Below are 17,816 nucleotides of genomic sequence, written 5' to 3'. Positions count from 1 at the left end.
TTACAGGGTGAAAATACTAAAGTACACATATGTAAAGTTTGCAATAAATCTTTTTTCTCGTAGCGACATGTTGAGACGACACATGCGAGTGCATACAGGCATTAAATCATATGAATGCAGTGATTGTGGACAAGTGTTTAGTCGTAGTGATCATTTAAACACACATAAACGTACCCATATATCGGTGAAAAGCCTTATCGATGTCCTTAATGTCCATATGTTGCATGCAGACATGATATGGTTACACGTCATATGAGAGCACACACAACAAAAAGTCGGTAAAAAGAGATAAATTACTATCAGTACCTTATTTTAAAGGCGATTCAGTGTCAAATAAAATACCAATAGGTTCACAAGATATATCTGGACGTATATGTTTACAATCCAGCATTTAAAGTGTGGATAATGACTGTTAAAACGTGCATATTGACAGTAAAAATGTGGATATTTTAAACTGTTAAAGAAACAAAATAACAAACCGACAGCAGAAAAACATCATCTCACAATATCCTACATACAGGGTAGGGTTCGAGGATTTAAATTATGAAACAGGTCTACATAATACAGTGAAACCTGTTTACACCGAACCTCTTCGGACTTAAGATTGTGTTCGGTTTTGGTCAATATTCGGTCTAATCAGGTTCACAACGCAAACAAACTGATATGACATTGCTTAAGAACATGTTTGGTTTATACAGGTTTTCGGTTTATGCAGGATTTGGTTTATCCAGGTTTAACTGTATATGCTTTGGAAATGTACAACATGACACCATTAAAAACTCCCTTACCTTCACCCTTCTAAAACAACAGCGTAACTTCACAACATAGAAAGACATACTTTAGAATATCAATTGAAATTGCTTAACTGATTCCAAAGACATATTGACACAATTTAACATACACTGAGCGAATACATTTATTTACATTATTCAACTCACTTTTAAAAACAAATATGACAGTTTGTGATGGTATTGGTGTGCTAATAATTTAAACGTTTATCAATAAACATATACACATAGTAACTGTACGTTCAGTTTCGTCACTAGGAGTTTAGGATTAATTGTATCTCATAACTTGAACAACGGATTGATATTTCCTACATGAGGCAACGTCACATTTTTAAACAAATATAATAGGTTGTGTTTTTATGGTTTTGCTTTTCTTTTAAACTGCTGAACTGCTTAAATTGAGACTATATGTTGTTAGTACTTCGTAAACATACTAATATAATACTGATACTGACATTACTTATTTCATTATTGTAATATCTCTATAACATCTAACAAGAAATTATCGGAATTAAATTACTTCCCCAAATTTGATGGCGGTTTATATTTTTTTTTATGAATTTCTATATATGTATATATAAATAAAAGCTGCCCTACCTAATGTCTACGGTTTCTTTTTCAAAACACTCTCCACATAAATATGCTTTAATTCTGAAACTTCAAATGAGGTTGTAAATCAACCGATATGTTCGTAATTCCCTCGAATAGTTTGCCTCAGATATCAAATATATTTAAAATATCTAGCAGTGTTCCTGATCTAACAAACGGCATGCTTCCATACGGGTGCCACATTTGAAACAGGATCTGCTTACCCTTTTCGATATATGAGTTTAAATGTCCCTCTGATATAGTTCGCTCCTCTTCTATAAGCTAATAGATGTATACATAATTGGCGTTTTTTTTTATAGTTATTAGAACTTACAAATATATAATACAAAACCATATTTTTCTTAAACTTTTGACCTTTAAAAAAACTGTAAGTCTCAAATTTACCGAATAAGGTAATTCCAGGTGCATGTGAAATTGGTTACAAAGTCTTTTTCAGTTGATACTTTGTTTTATCACAGTTATTGATTAACTGAAAACTGTTAAAAATTTTGGTTTATGTTTTGTATTAATTAGACTAGCTGCCAATATAGATAAGTGTTATAAACTTAAGTTGCCTGACAGACCAAATTTGGTCAAATATTCGAACATGCACTTTAAGCTATTTAGAAGCTCCTTTGATCACATCAAGTTTTTGATGTTATCCGTGTTGTTTTTTTCCTTGTTTTACTATGTTGTTTTTTGTGTACTATTGTTTGTCTGGTTGTCTTTTTCTTTTTGAGCCATGGAACTGTGTCAGTTTATTTTCGATTTATGAGTTTGAATGTCCCCTATTATCTTTCGTCCCACCCTTTTTTTTAGCTATTACCGACACGCATAAGTATACATCTCGAAATATAGTCACTGACATAAAATTGTCAATGGGTTTGTTCTATACAAGCAACATAATGGGTGTCACATGTGGAGCAGTATCTGCTTATACTTCGAGAGCATCTGAGATCCACCCTGGTTTTTTTAGGCGTTCGTTGTCAACTTTGTATGTAAAAAAAAATGTAATGTGTTGTTTACTGTTCAATTTATAATGTCTTGCATGTTCTGTTCAATATAAAGAATCATGATAGTTATTAAAAAAATATATGTCTTGCGTAGATCTGTTCCAAGATATGGTATTCTTAATGTTGTTGATTACTGCTATACATATTCTGTTTAACTTACTATTCTCGAAAGCAATTCATTTTCACACGTAAAAAATTTAAGCAAATATAAATATTCGCGAAAAACAAAAAAATGTTTTCAATATAAATAAATTCAGATAATTAAGACAGTGTGAAATAAAATTACCTACGCGATATAAATAATACGCAAAAATAAGTTGGTTTATAATAAAGAAACCATGAGTATGCTATAGCTTAGTAGGTAAAAAGGTGTTTTTATCCCATGCTGTGTCAAAATTCACCCACCATTATACCACACACAAGAAGACTTGAATACGACATCAAAGTTATTCACACTCTTGCAGAGATGTTGGCTTCCTGGACAATTATCACCAGGTTGTATAAAAGAGACAGAACTATTTTATTTTATCAGTCATTTCAAGAAGTTTGTTAGGGAAGTACTTCGATCAGCACGTTTCCAAAAACGACATGGCAAACGAGGAACATGCAAAGGTATTGTTGCCTTATAAAAGGGCATTGTTTCCAGGAAATATTAAGAAAAACTTTCAACACCGTTATTTTATCCAGAGCCGTAGTGACTCTACATCCTCAGATGATTCAACTTTTGACCTGGAGGATACAGCGATGTCTGTGTCTAACTCACCCACTAAGGAACGTAGTATTGTAAATTTACCAAGCCATTCACCATGTAGGTCATCTTCTTGCCATATTGAATCATCAAATGCAATGGAGGATAACGATGTATTTATGGAGTCTGCAGTAAAGGTTCTGACACAAGAACGGTCAGCGAATGATTTTCCAGAGTTTTCAAAGATGTCATTCACACATCAAGAACATGTATTAACTGTTGGATCGGAACATACAACTACTAAAGAACAAGTTAACCAGTTTGCGTTTTTACCAACACAGAAATATTCCAGGTCGACAATTGCCATCAGCACTAAAGCAGAAGAAAGATATGGATTTCAAAATGCAAAACCTCCATTTTCGATTCTGCATCATCATTTCCCAGGTTTTCTTTCTCCTCAGTTCCTGTCGTCTGCAAACTTAACACCGTTCCATTCAATTCACGAAGGATGCCATATGTTTTTTGACTTCGATAAGTCTACCCTATTGACTGGTTTCATTCCAGACCAAGATATGTCTACGCCGAGTCCTGTCATGCCGCCTGGTATTCATTTTGAATTTACACCAAGAGAAAGAATGTTCAAATCAATGTCGGAACTGAATGGAATCACAATGCCTCCTATCGGATGTTTTCCTAATCAGAAGATCAATATATCTAAGATATCGTCTGAGCTTTCAACTTTAAAACAACATTGCAATCAACGGGGAGCTTTGTCCGACTCTGATGCTTACAAATGTCCAGTGTGTAATCAGATGTTTCTTTCATTTGATAACTTAGCCAAACACATTGCAAAACACTTACCAACAGAGACTATCGTACAAGGTGAAAATACCAAAATACACTTATGTAAAGTTTGCAATAGATCATTTTCCCGTAGCGACATGTTGACACGCCACATGAGATTGCACACAGGCATTAAACCATATGAATGCAGTGATTGTGGACAAGTGTTTAGTCGTAGTGATCATTTGAACACACATAAACGCACTCATACCGGTGAAAAGCCGTATCGATGTCCTCAATGTCCGTATGCTGCATGCAGACGTGACATGGTTACTCGTCATATGAAAACACATATAACAAAACAAAAAGTCGATAAAGAGAGGTAAATTACTATCTGTACCATATTTTAAAGACGATTCAGTGTCATGTACAAAACCGATAGGTTCTCAACATATATCTGGATGTATATTTTTACAATCCAGCATTGAAAGTGTGGATATTAACTGTTCATGATTTCAATTGATATCTAATTGTGCTTGTGATGCGAGGACGAAGTTTCCCTTATTACAATGAAACATAAAAACAGCAACAAAAAAAACGACAAAAAGAAAACAACAAATCAGGATATCGAACGTACAATATAGGGTCGGAAGATTCAAGTTATGAATGACGACTACTGCTTTTGAAATTCATCCTGACTTTAAAAGACTTCTTGTTGTAAAGATTAAATCAAAGCAGATACATTGTGAATAAATGTATAATCTGATATGCTTGTCTGTTGATACTTGTTAAAGCACTTAAAATATAATACTCTTAGAAAATATAAACCCTCTTATATTTTCACTTCGTCGTACAGATATGTACATGTAGCTACGACTAGATATATATGTACTAAAAAGTTGTACATTAACGGAGAGTAATTTGTAAGTAAGCGATTGAAACCTTTTGATATGAAACAACTGTTTTTAAATTTGATGCATTCAAACCGCTCTTCCTGATCTTACATTCTGTAGGAAACATCGAAAGTCGAACATTTGAGAAAGCCATTTAGAAAGATTTGTTTCTGCATTTCACTTCTACGGAACTCTCAAATCTGAATATCTAAGAAAGACGAGTTTGAACACTGAGCTGGAATTATCCTAGTATAAATGTTATGTTGTCATTTTAATTTTATATTTAACATTGCAAAAAAAGCAGTAGGTTTGCAATTGGCATGCCACAAAACCATGTCAATGTTCTCAATCTATTTATGAAATTCGAACAGCGGTATACTACTGTTGCCTTTATTTATAGTCTACAAGCAACGATACCGACCCACTAGATTTGACTGTTATTTACAGATTAATTAACATACTATATATCAATTAAAATATGGTTTTCAAAATTTATTGTAATATTTACATATATATGAAAGGGGCAAAAAGATACAGGAGGGACATTCAAACTCACAGATCAAAAATAAGCTGCCATTCCTTACAAAAAGGAAAACAAACGTAAACAAATCACAACATTGAAAACTACAGACTAAGCAACACTGAGTTTGAACGTCCCTCTGGTATCTTTCGCCCCTATTTTAATTCTGATACATTACATTTCTTAGAACACAAATAGTGTTAAACCTGATTCTATGGCTAGATTAAAGCTTTAAGTATCTATGTTATAGCCGAATCTCGACATGAAAGATGGAGTTCAGGTTACAATGTGAAGGTGCTAACTATTATTGAACCCAGGTTATAACTAGGACAACGGAAGAATATTTTGTACATTTGAAAACGTCACTTTTTCAAACGAATACGATAGTTTGTGATCTTACGGTTGTGCTAATTATTCAAATGTTTAGAAATAGACACAAAGTTACTGCACGTACAGTTTCCTTATTAGGATTTTAACATTGACTGTATCTCATATCAAGGACAACGGAATGATATGTCGTACATGAAGCAACGCCACTTTTAAAAATAAATACGACAGTTTGTGATATTATGCATGTTATGATTGCGCTAATTATCTTAATGTTTAAAAATGTACATAGTTACTATACGTACAGTTTCCTTGCTAAGACTTTAACACTGACTGTATCTCATATCAAGGGTAACAGAATGAAATTCTGTACATGAGGCAACGTCACGTTGAAAAATAAATACGACAGTTTGTGATATTATGATTGCACTAATTATCTTAATGTGTTTAAAAATGTACACTTACAGTAGTTACATAGTTACTATACGTACAGTTTCATTGCTAAGACTTTAACACTGACTGTATTTCATATCAAGGGTAACAGAATGAAATTCTGTACATGAGGCAACGTCACGTTTAAAAACAAATATGACAGTGTGTGTTGTTATGTGTGTGTTTCTCATTTACGTGTTTAAAAAAACATTGTCTGCACTTAAGGTGGTAACCAACACTTTCACTTAAATTAATTTGGATCGTTTAATTTTCATAAAACTTTGACAAATTATTCCTTTGACCCTTTTACAAAAAGCAAAAATAAGAAAAAATGAACCAAGCGTTTTATCAGAAAAATTTCACTGGTTATAGAACAGTTTGACAAACACTATATTTTTGATCATTGTGAAGCTTTATGTTGCCTTCACAAGGCAACGAACGTAATTAAAACGTTTAGCTGATATTACAGAGTTATCTCCCTGTAGTGTTAGGTACCACCTTAAATGTCTTATTACCAAGAAATAACTATGTATCATATCGTCAAAAAAGAACAACGGAAGATATTTAGTTCAATAGGGCAACGCCACGTGCAAACACAAACAGTTTGTGTGCTTATGTTTATAATTCTTATATAACGGTTTCATATAAAACGCAGAGGAAAATTCAAAACAAAAAGTCCCTTATCAAATTGCAAAATTAAATGATAAAACACATAAAATGAATGGAAACCAACTGTCATATTCCTGACTTGGTACAGGCATTTTAACATGTAGAAAATGGTAGATTGAATCTGATTTTATAGCGCTAAACATCTCGTGACAGTCGCATCAAATTGATCATTATTGTTATCTTATAATAAAGACAATAGATGGATTGATCGTACATGTGGCAAGGACATGTGGCAAGGACACTTTTAATAAAAATATACAAGTTTTTGGTCTGATGTTTGTGATTCGTATTTAACTGTTTAAATATAAACACACATTTGCTGTTCTTAAAGTTTCGTTAAAGTTTCGTTACTATGAATTCTACATCAATTGTATCTTAACATGAGAACACCGGAAGGTCATTTCGTGCATGTGACAAAGAACATTTCAAAAGCAAATATGACAATTTAAAATGTTATGTTTGTGCTAATTATTTAAATGTTTAGAAATAGACACATAATTACTGCCCGAACAGTTTCGTTACTAGGAATTTAACAATAATAATATCGCATAACAAGGGCAACAAATGGTTATTTCTTTTGTGTTGTTATGGATTTAATCCTTATTTGATACGTAGAAATAAATTAAGAATACAGTTGTTTAGTGAGAAGAAATGCCGGTGTTGAGTTTTCGACTATATTTTCCAATGTGAACAACCAGTGGAATGTTTACCATTTAAGGGGGTAGACCTTGGTTCAGGGAGATAACTCTTTAAATCAGTTAAGCGTTTGTAAAAGTCAAGTTCATCAATGTATTTTAAGCATTTAACTGAAACAGATTGAAAATAATCTATGTAACCCAGAAGCTTAGAAAATATTTTTGAAAATGGTTGACACAAACGTACTGATGATTTTAAGAGTTATTTCCCTTAACCTAGGTCTACCTCCTTAAACCTTCCCTCTGGCTTATCTTGCCATTATATGACGTATTTTAACGGTCCGCAGTCACTATCGTCCGTCATGGCCTCTGAAGTTATATAGACGTTTTGATTTACTGTTTGTACGTTAAAACTTATATTTCCTTAAACAAATATTTAACCTGACACAAATCAAAAGAAGAAGACGGAATCACACACCAGAAATGTAATTCCCATATTATTGTGTGTTAATGTTATTATATATCTTTTAAAACTTTATGATGACAATCTTATGAATTAATTATGATATTTATCATTAAGTGATTATTATAATCAAATTCAGTCATCTGTATATAATTATTTGTTTCCTTATGTTTTAATGTGTACATAGTTGCTAAAACTATACCCTTTGGGTAGTGCTCCACAATTAATGGAGAAATATACAAGAAACTGAACTGAATGGAATATCATAGCAGTTTGATTTGTATTTGTCTTATTATCATTTAGATATTCATTTATAAACATACATATACTGCCTCCGTAAAGTTATACCAGCCGTAACGTGCGATATAAGTCACTTTTCCGTCTTTAAACGGGAATTATAGTTCAACACTATTTTACCAACTTTCAAAGCATCAAATTTACATTTAATGCTACGAAAAAGGTACGCGCAAGCGCAAATGACGTATGCATGATTTTAAATGACGTATGATTTGACATTGTATTCTGACATATTCTTAAGAACTGAAATACCAATATTGTATACTAGACCACACGGCATCAAATGGTGATTTGATTGTCACAAATACCCGTTAAACGCGTCGCCAGTATTCTTAATTTGCAACAGTTGAATCGCCAATTGATGCCGTTGGAACTTAAAATAAAAAAAAAAAGGTTTTCCGCTAAATGTAAAAACTGATTGTTCTGTAAAAGAGCCGTGGAATGAAATACTAGTATTCAATCCATACTAAAATATTTAAATATTTGCCTCATAGTCTGAATTTAAAAAACCAAATGTGTATTTTTTCAGATGCTCCTTTACCAGTTTAAAACTAAAAATAAAAATACCATGTTTATATGTTATGTGTGCGCGCCACTAATTGCTTGTTCGCATGCATCTGTAACGCTCGAATAAGAAAATTAGAAGCAAAATAAAGTACAAACTCAGAATATTATTGTTAAATTATTATATGTTAGGACAAGTTTTGAAACAGCTTCATGCATTTCGGAGTTTAGTATGACGTCCATTGTCACTAAACTTATATACATTTTTGTTAAGGGGCCATCTTAAGGACGCCTCCGGGTGCGGGAGTTTCTCGCTGAATTGAAGACCCATTGTTGGCCTTCGGCTGCTCTTTTGTGTGGTTGTTTTCTCGTTGACACAATTCCCATTTCCATTCTCAATTTTAAGTAGCCTTTGAAATGCAGTTATCACCACATACTCCGTGTCTTTGTTTGTTGACATTTGTATATCTGTAGCAGTTCCGTGTTCCTGTTATTTCTTTCTGTTTCCTCTTATACTTGATGTGTTTTCCTCAGTTTTGGTCTTGTAACCTGGATTTGTTTCATTTAGATTGAGTAATGACTATTTAACAGAGGTTTACTACCATTGCTTTTATTGGCTGAATAAATATTTCTGATAACCAGTCACTGACGAATACCATCTTGCTTGTGACGTAGAAACTGTCCGCTTACCTTAATATATGACGTTACATTGACAGGAGGACATTACTTGTTTTAGCTGCTAATTTGTAATCATTGTGAATATTATGTAATCATCATATATTGATGTCATTTCATAAACGAATATCACCAAGAGTTGTCATTTCTTTATTGATTTTTTGTTAACATTTCCTTTCAATAGAGTAACACTACAAAAAGCTCAGAGTCTGAAAAGAACATATTTTGTGCTCGACCAGTAGTATCGAGCACATACTTTACTTCGATAGACTCGACGTTATCTCGACAGTACGTCACTGTACTTTAAGGGACACTAGCTACCAGATATGAAAAAGTGAATAAATTTTGTTTGGCTGAATCTTTCAATTTTTTGAAATGATGAAAAATTAATTCGTTTTCAGCAACCAAACTTGATCATTTTGTAAAAAATGAAATAAGCAAAGAAACCTTGCTTGTGAATTATTCACGTGCAAGTGAATAATTCGACCTTATTGAATCCGTATTCATGTGACCTTCAATTTAACTCAAAATATTGATTACGCATCAATTGACTGATTCGCTAAAAAAAAATTATTATTATACAGCTAAAAAAACGACGATAATAAAATAAAATCTTATACAGCTAAAAACGACGATAATTAGCTTTTTATTTAACATATAGCACGAAATAAAACAGAAATAAAAAAAAAAAATTGCACGAGGTCGCTTTAAATTTATATCTATGTTTATGCTTATATCGGGTAATATGGAAATCAGCAGTCTCCAGTGGTTATCTCGAAAGGTAATAAGATGGCGTCTAGACTAAAATATACACAAGTTTCGACATTACTGGTCGAGCACAAAATACGGTCTTTTCAGACTCTAAGCTGTTTGTAGTATACGTTCAAGTTAGAGTTTATTTTCCGTTCGAAATTCTAACTTTACCATAATATACATGTTCTTTTTGATTTTTTGAAATAAAGTGAAATGTGTTAATAATCTGAACTATAGTCTGAGTGTAATGCAACATGAAGCGACCGGTTTCACACATTTAAAGGTAATAAAAGTATTGAAATACCATTTATGTACTTAATATCCTCTTCAATTACATTTTATGATAGGTTGAAATTGGGAGACAGTCCAATTAACGATTGTCTCAAAAATAGAACAAAAGATTTGTGTAAAATGTGTCAACTATCTTCAAATCGTCATTGGATACGTATCTTTTTCCCATCATCAGAAACTACGTAAACTATCTTTCAATCGTCAGCAATTACGTATACCATCTTCAAATCGCAAGTTATTACCTAATATATCTTCCAATCGTCACCAACTTCTTAACCTATATTAATGTCACCAGCAATTATTCAATTTCTTGTTTGTGACGTAGACATTGTGTCACTATAGTATTCAACTGTTACTTCGATAGGAGCTGGATAATATGAAAAGAAGAATAAAAATAAAAATCGAATACCTAAATAAAGGCAACAGAATTATACCGCTGTTCGAAAGTCATTTATCGATTGAGAGAAAACAAAACCGACTTACAAACTATACCTGAGATAAACACATCAAATATAACAGAAAACAACGAAACAACAGACACACTAGTGCAACAAAAAAACCAACGACAATGCAACACACTCAGCAACGAACTATAAGATAACAATTGCCATTTCCCTGACTTGGTGCAGGACATTTTAAGAAAAAAAGGTCTAATGTCGAAGAGAGTCAAATAAAACAAATTGCCAAACAAAACCCCTCACAAAACAACTAATACAATATAATCACCAGTTTATAAAAGACTAAACAAAAACTAACGAAAAGGTTAAAAAATTCCAAGTAAAATTCATCATTTTCATCATCATTGTTATGTTGAAAGCAAACGGGTTATTCATCTATTATATTACTTACCTGATTTCAGTCTAAATTAGCATCCTAATCTTAATATTTGCTCATAAAGTATATGCGATTGTTTAAAAGAGGGACGAAAGATACCTAAGGGATATTCAAACTCATAAATCTAAAATAAACTGACAACGCCATGGCTAAAAATGACAAAGACAAGCAGACAAACAATAGTACACATGACACAACATAGAAAACTAAAGAATAAACAACACAAACTCACCAAAAACTAGGGGTGATCTCAGGTGCTCCTGAAGGGTAAGCAGATCCTGCTCCACATGTGGCACCCGTCATGTATAGCCAACCAAAAAGTAGAGAAATGTCACCAACATGTTTACTCTTCATTTTTATCATTTCTACTTATTATTATTTTCTTTTATTCCCTTTTACCAGGGTGATTTGTTCTCTATTGATTTTTGTTTCCATTTGAACTTTTATTTCCCTAGTTCTTAAGGGGGTAGACCTTGGTTCAGGGAGATAACTCTTTAAATCAGTTAAGCGTTTGTAAAAGTCAAGTTCTTCAATGTTTTTTAAGCATTTACCTGAAACAGATTAAAAATAATCTATGTAACCTAGAAGCTTAGAATATGTTTTTGAAAATGGTTGACACAAACATACTGATGATTTTAAGAGTTATTTCCCTTAACCTAGGTCTACCTCCTTAAGATGAAAGTTTGATATGTAAATGATCTGAACTTTGGTCTGGTATCTTGCTAAGTTGTCCTTAATCAAATAAATCAACTATAGAATTTAGTTAATCAAAATAGCTGTTATAGTAAAAATAAATTTGAACTCATCGAAAATAAAATCTAACAGCAATAATCATGATAATGAAGGTCATCATGTCTATATTGCGGTTTGAATATGCAATAAAGTAAGCTTCTCTGAACAAAGGGTAAAGGTTATACAGATCTTGCAATGTTTTTTGTTTTTTGTTTTTTGTTGTTTTTTTTTTTTTTTTTTTTTATTCAACAACAGTATTGCTCGCTGTTAACAATTACTCCAATGACAGAGCTATCTCAGTGAAGGTCCCCGTTTCATTAGTACCAGAAGTTCAGGAATTCTTCAGGTAGAAAAACTGCATATTGTTAGTCGTTTACAAAAATATTAATATAACATCAATAGATAAATAATGCTATTCTAATTATTTAAAGTATTTATATCATCTGGCGTTATTTTAGGAATTTCATAGTTCATCCGAGTTTGGGATGATTTCTTACTAGTTATCAGTGTCCATGTGTTTCTGGATAACGGTGTTTTTCAATCAATATCGAAAAAGATTGTAATTACCTTTTTCTACATCATTATTCAGATAAGACAGCTATAATTTGAAAGAATAATAGTCATACGGTAATCAAAGAACAACTATGTGTTTTTTTTTATCACATCAATTACATGTACATTGATAAAGAATGTTCCAACATATGTTTTGGGTTTATAAATACACAGAGCTATAAGTGAATATAAGATGATGTGATATGAATGCCAATGAGACAACTTTCCATCCAAGTCACAATTTGAAAAAGTTTACCATTATAGGTCAAAGTATTATCTTCAACACGGAGCCTTGCCTCAAAACGAACAACAAGATATAATATCCCAAAAAAACATTACTACTGTAAAACCACTCAAACAGGAAAATCAACGGTCTAATCTATATCGAGAAACGAGAAACATTTTTGAACCACATTATATTACCAGGCGACATTTACTGAACATCAGGTTCCTGACTAAAGACAGATGCAAACAAATGAGCCTTAGGAAATGGACAATTGTCCTCTAAACGTTTTGTTTTTCCAGTAGAAGTAAAAGAGGTATGGCAAATATTGTTTCGTATACCTGTTTCCAGCACTTCTTTCCATGTTGATCTTCTTTTCTGTTCATATGGTATACGCGATCATATAACCAATCGTATTGCAGGTTTGTCTGGGATCTGTCACTCCAGGATAAAAGTTATGTTCCGGGACATTGTATGGTTATTCTGTATTTATATGCATGAACGGCAATACTTGAAAATCTTTACATTCATACTATTGATGTTGGCCATATTATCTGTTAATTTCCTCAAGGTTAATGTCTGGGATGATTTATAGAATAATGTTGATCTCTCAAGCCGGACCGGAATTATCACCACAAGTCTACTTTTTATGTTTTTGTTTATTTCTACATTGTCAAGTTACGTTTTATTCCGTTTCAAAAGAGTAAGTTAGAGCTGAAGTTTTTCTCATCTCTTCTCCATTTGCAGTTTCTAAGTCACCAACGGAAAAACATGCTCCAGATCTTGAAATAAAATAGGGATGTTTTAAAAATCTTAACTTTTTTTCTTATTCTCTTTCTAAATAAAGCCAAGACCGTGTTAACACCTTACAAAACAGACAAGAGTACATATATCGCCAAACTAAATACATGATATATTGACATTTAGGATAATCTGAACTTTTGTTTCAATCTCTTGCTAAATGAAGCAAGGGCTATGTTAACATCTTACAAAAAAAGAAAAGAGTACATGCTATATTCAGATAAAGTTAGATGCTATACGTTTATGATATATTGACAATTGGTAATATTTAAAATGAAACCTTGATCAGTATCGATTTAGACTAAGTGATAAAATACATGGACTATAGAATTGTGGGATATCAAAATAGCAACCGTAAAAATGAATTTGTACTTGTCGAAAAATAAAACAACTGAAATGCAGTCCATCATTTATGTATGGCCGTTAGAATATTTTAAAATCTGAGCTTAATTAGACAAGGGATCAAGGTATTACCAAGTTTTATTAATGATCTATCTATCTACTAATCACTTCCATAAAACTGGTAAGGAATTAACAAACCTAAAAATTCGATCCAAGAATTTTTTTAAACTCACACACGCTCGAATAAATTAGAAAAGAACCATTACAATAATTCCTATTTCTCATCTAAACTATTTTGATAATGTGAAGTTTGATTTCGGGACAATTTATTGTTATTCTGTATTTATATGAGTGGCATAACTTGCAAGTCGTACCTTTAAATCTAAGCCAGTAGACGTTGTCTTCAGCCGTATGATTTGCTAAATTCCTGTACTTGCTCATATGGCAAGAATATTTCTAAGAACCTTGCCACAAGGTTCAGCGTTCTAGGAAAGTTCATATTCACTAACGACAGGTCAACGTAGTTGTTTGATTTCAAAAATGATATTGGCATATATGTATCACAATAGGCTCTAAAAAAAACCTTTCTTAATACTTTTTATCTTTATTCCGTTTTAATAGAGTACTTAAAAGTGGAACTTTTATTTCTTTATTCCCTTTCAATAGAGTAATTAAAAGTGGAACTTTTATTTCTTTATTCCCTTTCAATAGAGTAATTAAAAGTGGAACTTTTATTTCTTTATTCCGTTTCAATAGAGCAATTAAAAGTGGAACTTTTATTTCTTTATTCCGTTTCAATAGAGTAATTAAAAGTGGAACTTTTATTTCTTTATTCTCAGTCACCATATAAAAAATGTCTCTAGATCTTAAAGATTAGGGTGGATGTGTTAATAATCTGGCCTATTGTTTCAATCTCTTGCTTAATGAAGCGTAGACCATGTTAACACAGTATAAAAACAATAATGATTTTCTACATATATGGTTATATACTTTATATTGAAATTTGCTTATTTGTAAAGTGAAGGCTGTATCAGTATTCGTAAATATAAAGCTGCTAATATAGATTATATAAAAAGAAGATGTAATATGATTGCCAATGAGACAACTATCCACAAAAGACCAAAATGACACAGACATTAACAACTATAGGCCACCGTACGGCCTTCAACAATGAGCAAAGCCTATACCGCATAGTCAGCTATAAAAGGCCCCAATAAGACAATGTAAAACAATTCAAACGAGAAAACTAACGGCCTTATTTATGTAAAATAAATGTAGAAAAAAAAATATGTAACACATAAACAAACGACAACCACTGAATATACAGGCTCCTGACTTGGGACAGGTACATACATAAATAATGGAATTGATAAATACTAAAATATTCGAGCGTCACTGGTGAGTCTTTTGTAGAGGAAACGCGCGTCTGGCGTGTATACAAAATTTAGTCTTGGTATCTATGGTGAGTTTATTTATAGCAACAGTATTACTAGATTTATTTCACTTGACTGGGAGGAGTTTAAAAAGTTTGCTCATTGAAGACCAGTCCATCTATAGATAGGAGTTTTGGGATAAGCTCATCAATGAAGTGTAAAATTATTCGTCTCATATCATACACTCAGTTCTTTTGTATATGTCTTTGGTGACACTGATTAGTGATTAGAATTCAATAATAATTATAACGGCAATCATCCTTATAACTCACATTTTCAAATAGACTGTCCTTATGCAAATTAAAACATAAGCTCCGCCCGATCAGTTGAAATAACATTGGTAATACAACTAAATTTGAACTTGTTGAACAGCAGTAATAAAGGTCGTCATATATGTATATATGTTTGCATATGTAATCATATATGATTTGATGTTACACTATTGTTTCGGGTAAGAATAAAGGTACATATTAAAACGTCGATGTGCAATTGTCGAAATCAGGAACCTGGTGTTTAGATGTTGTCGTTTGTTGATGTGGTTTATAAGTGTTTATCTTTTCCCTTCTTTATATAGATGTGACCGTTGGTTTTCCTGTCTGAATGGTCTTACACATGTTACACAAGTCATTGGTGGACCATTTATTGCTTGCTGTTCAGTTTTAGACTGTATTGAAGACTTTACTTTGACCTATAATAATGTTTTTACTTTTATAAAACTGTGATCATTGGCATTCATATCGAATATTTTTATTGCTATGCAAGCTTATTTAGGGAAGGGTTAAAGATATCATTAATCTGTCCAACAGTCAGCGGTACATTTAGCATCCAGTAAATTGTTACTCTTTTATTTAAACAAAAAACAATTTAAATCACGAACTGCATAGGAGTTCTCCTTTTTACATTATCCAAGTGCGATGACTAAATAATACACAGTCACCACTTATTGAGTGTTAATCACAAATTGAATTATAAAAAATATTCGCTGTATGTGTACAAGTTCGTTTTTTTTTAATAATCATTCAAGTCATTTATACCTCATGTACATGTTATACCCACGAATAAATTCAAATAACAATAATTTGGATGTAAAATGTGACAATTCATGTCAGCACTTTTTGTGCTGACCTGAATTGTCATTGATATGGTTATATTTTAAATTTACTGTTTACAAATTTTTTAATAGCGTACAATGGGAGGCAACTCTCAATGTACCTAATTGATAACGCCGTGTACTAGATGTGCCTCCTCTTGTTGCGTCATCTGATGTTTTGTTAGCATGTGGTTTTAGCAAGAGCATGTTCCAATATTATGATATTATTTTTAACCCCCTGCAGTGTCAGGTGTGATTACTTCCCCTGAATATTCAGGTGTGTTCTATATTTTAAGAGAGAGATCATATTCCCCTGCTAATGCGGTCGTGTTTTTGTGTGATAACTCCGAATATCATAATTTTGCAAAACTCTTGCAGTGACAGGTGTGATTGCTTCCCCTGTTTTTCAGGTGTGTACTATATGATATAAAAGAGATAGTATTCCCCTGCAGATGCGGGCGTGTTACTGTGTATGATTATCCCCAAGTTCGTTTAGAATATCTTTGAGGCAGATATGTTTAGTAATATTATTATTTTTTTTTGTTCCTTGCATTATAAGCGAGTTATAAGTTCACCTAGACTAAGTAGTGTTTAATAGTGTGATCACTAGTGCCATGATTGTGTAGTGTAGAAGTCCCCCTTTCCCTCCGCTGTATTTACAAGGGTGTCTATTTATGACTGAAATTATCCATATTTTTTTTAATGCCTTTATTATGCATGATGTAGCACTGATTTTGACACTGTTGTCAAAGATAATAATTACATGAATTACACATGAATTACAATGTTGTTGATGAAATTTTAGTTTTACATATTTGTCATTTGCTTGATTAACGAAATTATTATCATGTACAATGTCAAGCTGTATGAAGGGTATCCTTCTTCTATTGAATTGTCAGACTAAACAGGATCATGATTACACACATGTTTTTTTTTTTTTTTTTTTTTTTTTTTTTTTTTCCTGTTTGGCGACTTCGTTTGAGTTAAGGTGCTTCATATTCACACTTGTTCGATGTTGCTTATTGATACCATGTTTGGTATAATTGTATATTATTGCATTATTATAATAAAGCACCTTTCGCCAAACACTATAAGTTGTCAATTGCGTACAATGGGAGGCAACTCTCATTGTACCTAATTGATAACGCCGTGTACTAGATTTGCCTCCCCTTGTTGCGTCATCCGATGTTTAGTTAGCATGTGGTTTTAGCAAGAGCATGTTCCAGCCACATTTTATTATGTATTTGATTAATTTTTTTTTTCCTTCCTTATAATTTATATTTAATCTTACCCAGATTGGGTTAAGGTGCTTCATATTCACACTTGTTCATTGTTGCTTATTGATACCATGTTTGGTATAATTGTATATTATTGCATTATTATAATAAAGCACCTTTCGCCAAACACTATTAGTTGTCAATTTTTAAAATACTAAGGCTTTTCTACCTCAGGCAAAGATTACCTTAGCTGTATTTGGCAAAACTTTTAGG

The 17,816-nt window shown here is 32.3% G+C and overlaps 1 protein-coding gene across 1 annotated transcript; it reads left to right on the top strand.

Moving 5' to 3' along the window:
* The first annotated feature begins 2,977 nt into the window (after positions 1-2,977).
* LOC139504337 (uncharacterized) lies at positions 2,978-4,246 on the top strand. Its single transcript, XM_071294408.1, has one exon. The coding sequence runs from the start codon at positions 2,978-2,980 to the stop codon at positions 4,244-4,246; it is 1,269 nt and encodes a 422-aa protein (XP_071150509.1).
* Positions 4,247-17,816: the final 13,570 nt, after the last annotated feature.

The sequence above is a fragment of the Mytilus edulis genome, chromosome 14, assembly GCF_963676685.1.
Source record: "Mytilus edulis chromosome 14, xbMytEdul2.2, whole genome shotgun sequence".
NCBI classification, from domain to species: domain Eukaryota; kingdom Metazoa; phylum Mollusca; class Bivalvia; order Mytilida; family Mytilidae; genus Mytilus; species Mytilus edulis.
Note: the sequence above shows the minus strand (reverse complement) of the source record. Positions and strands in the feature narration are given on the sequence as shown.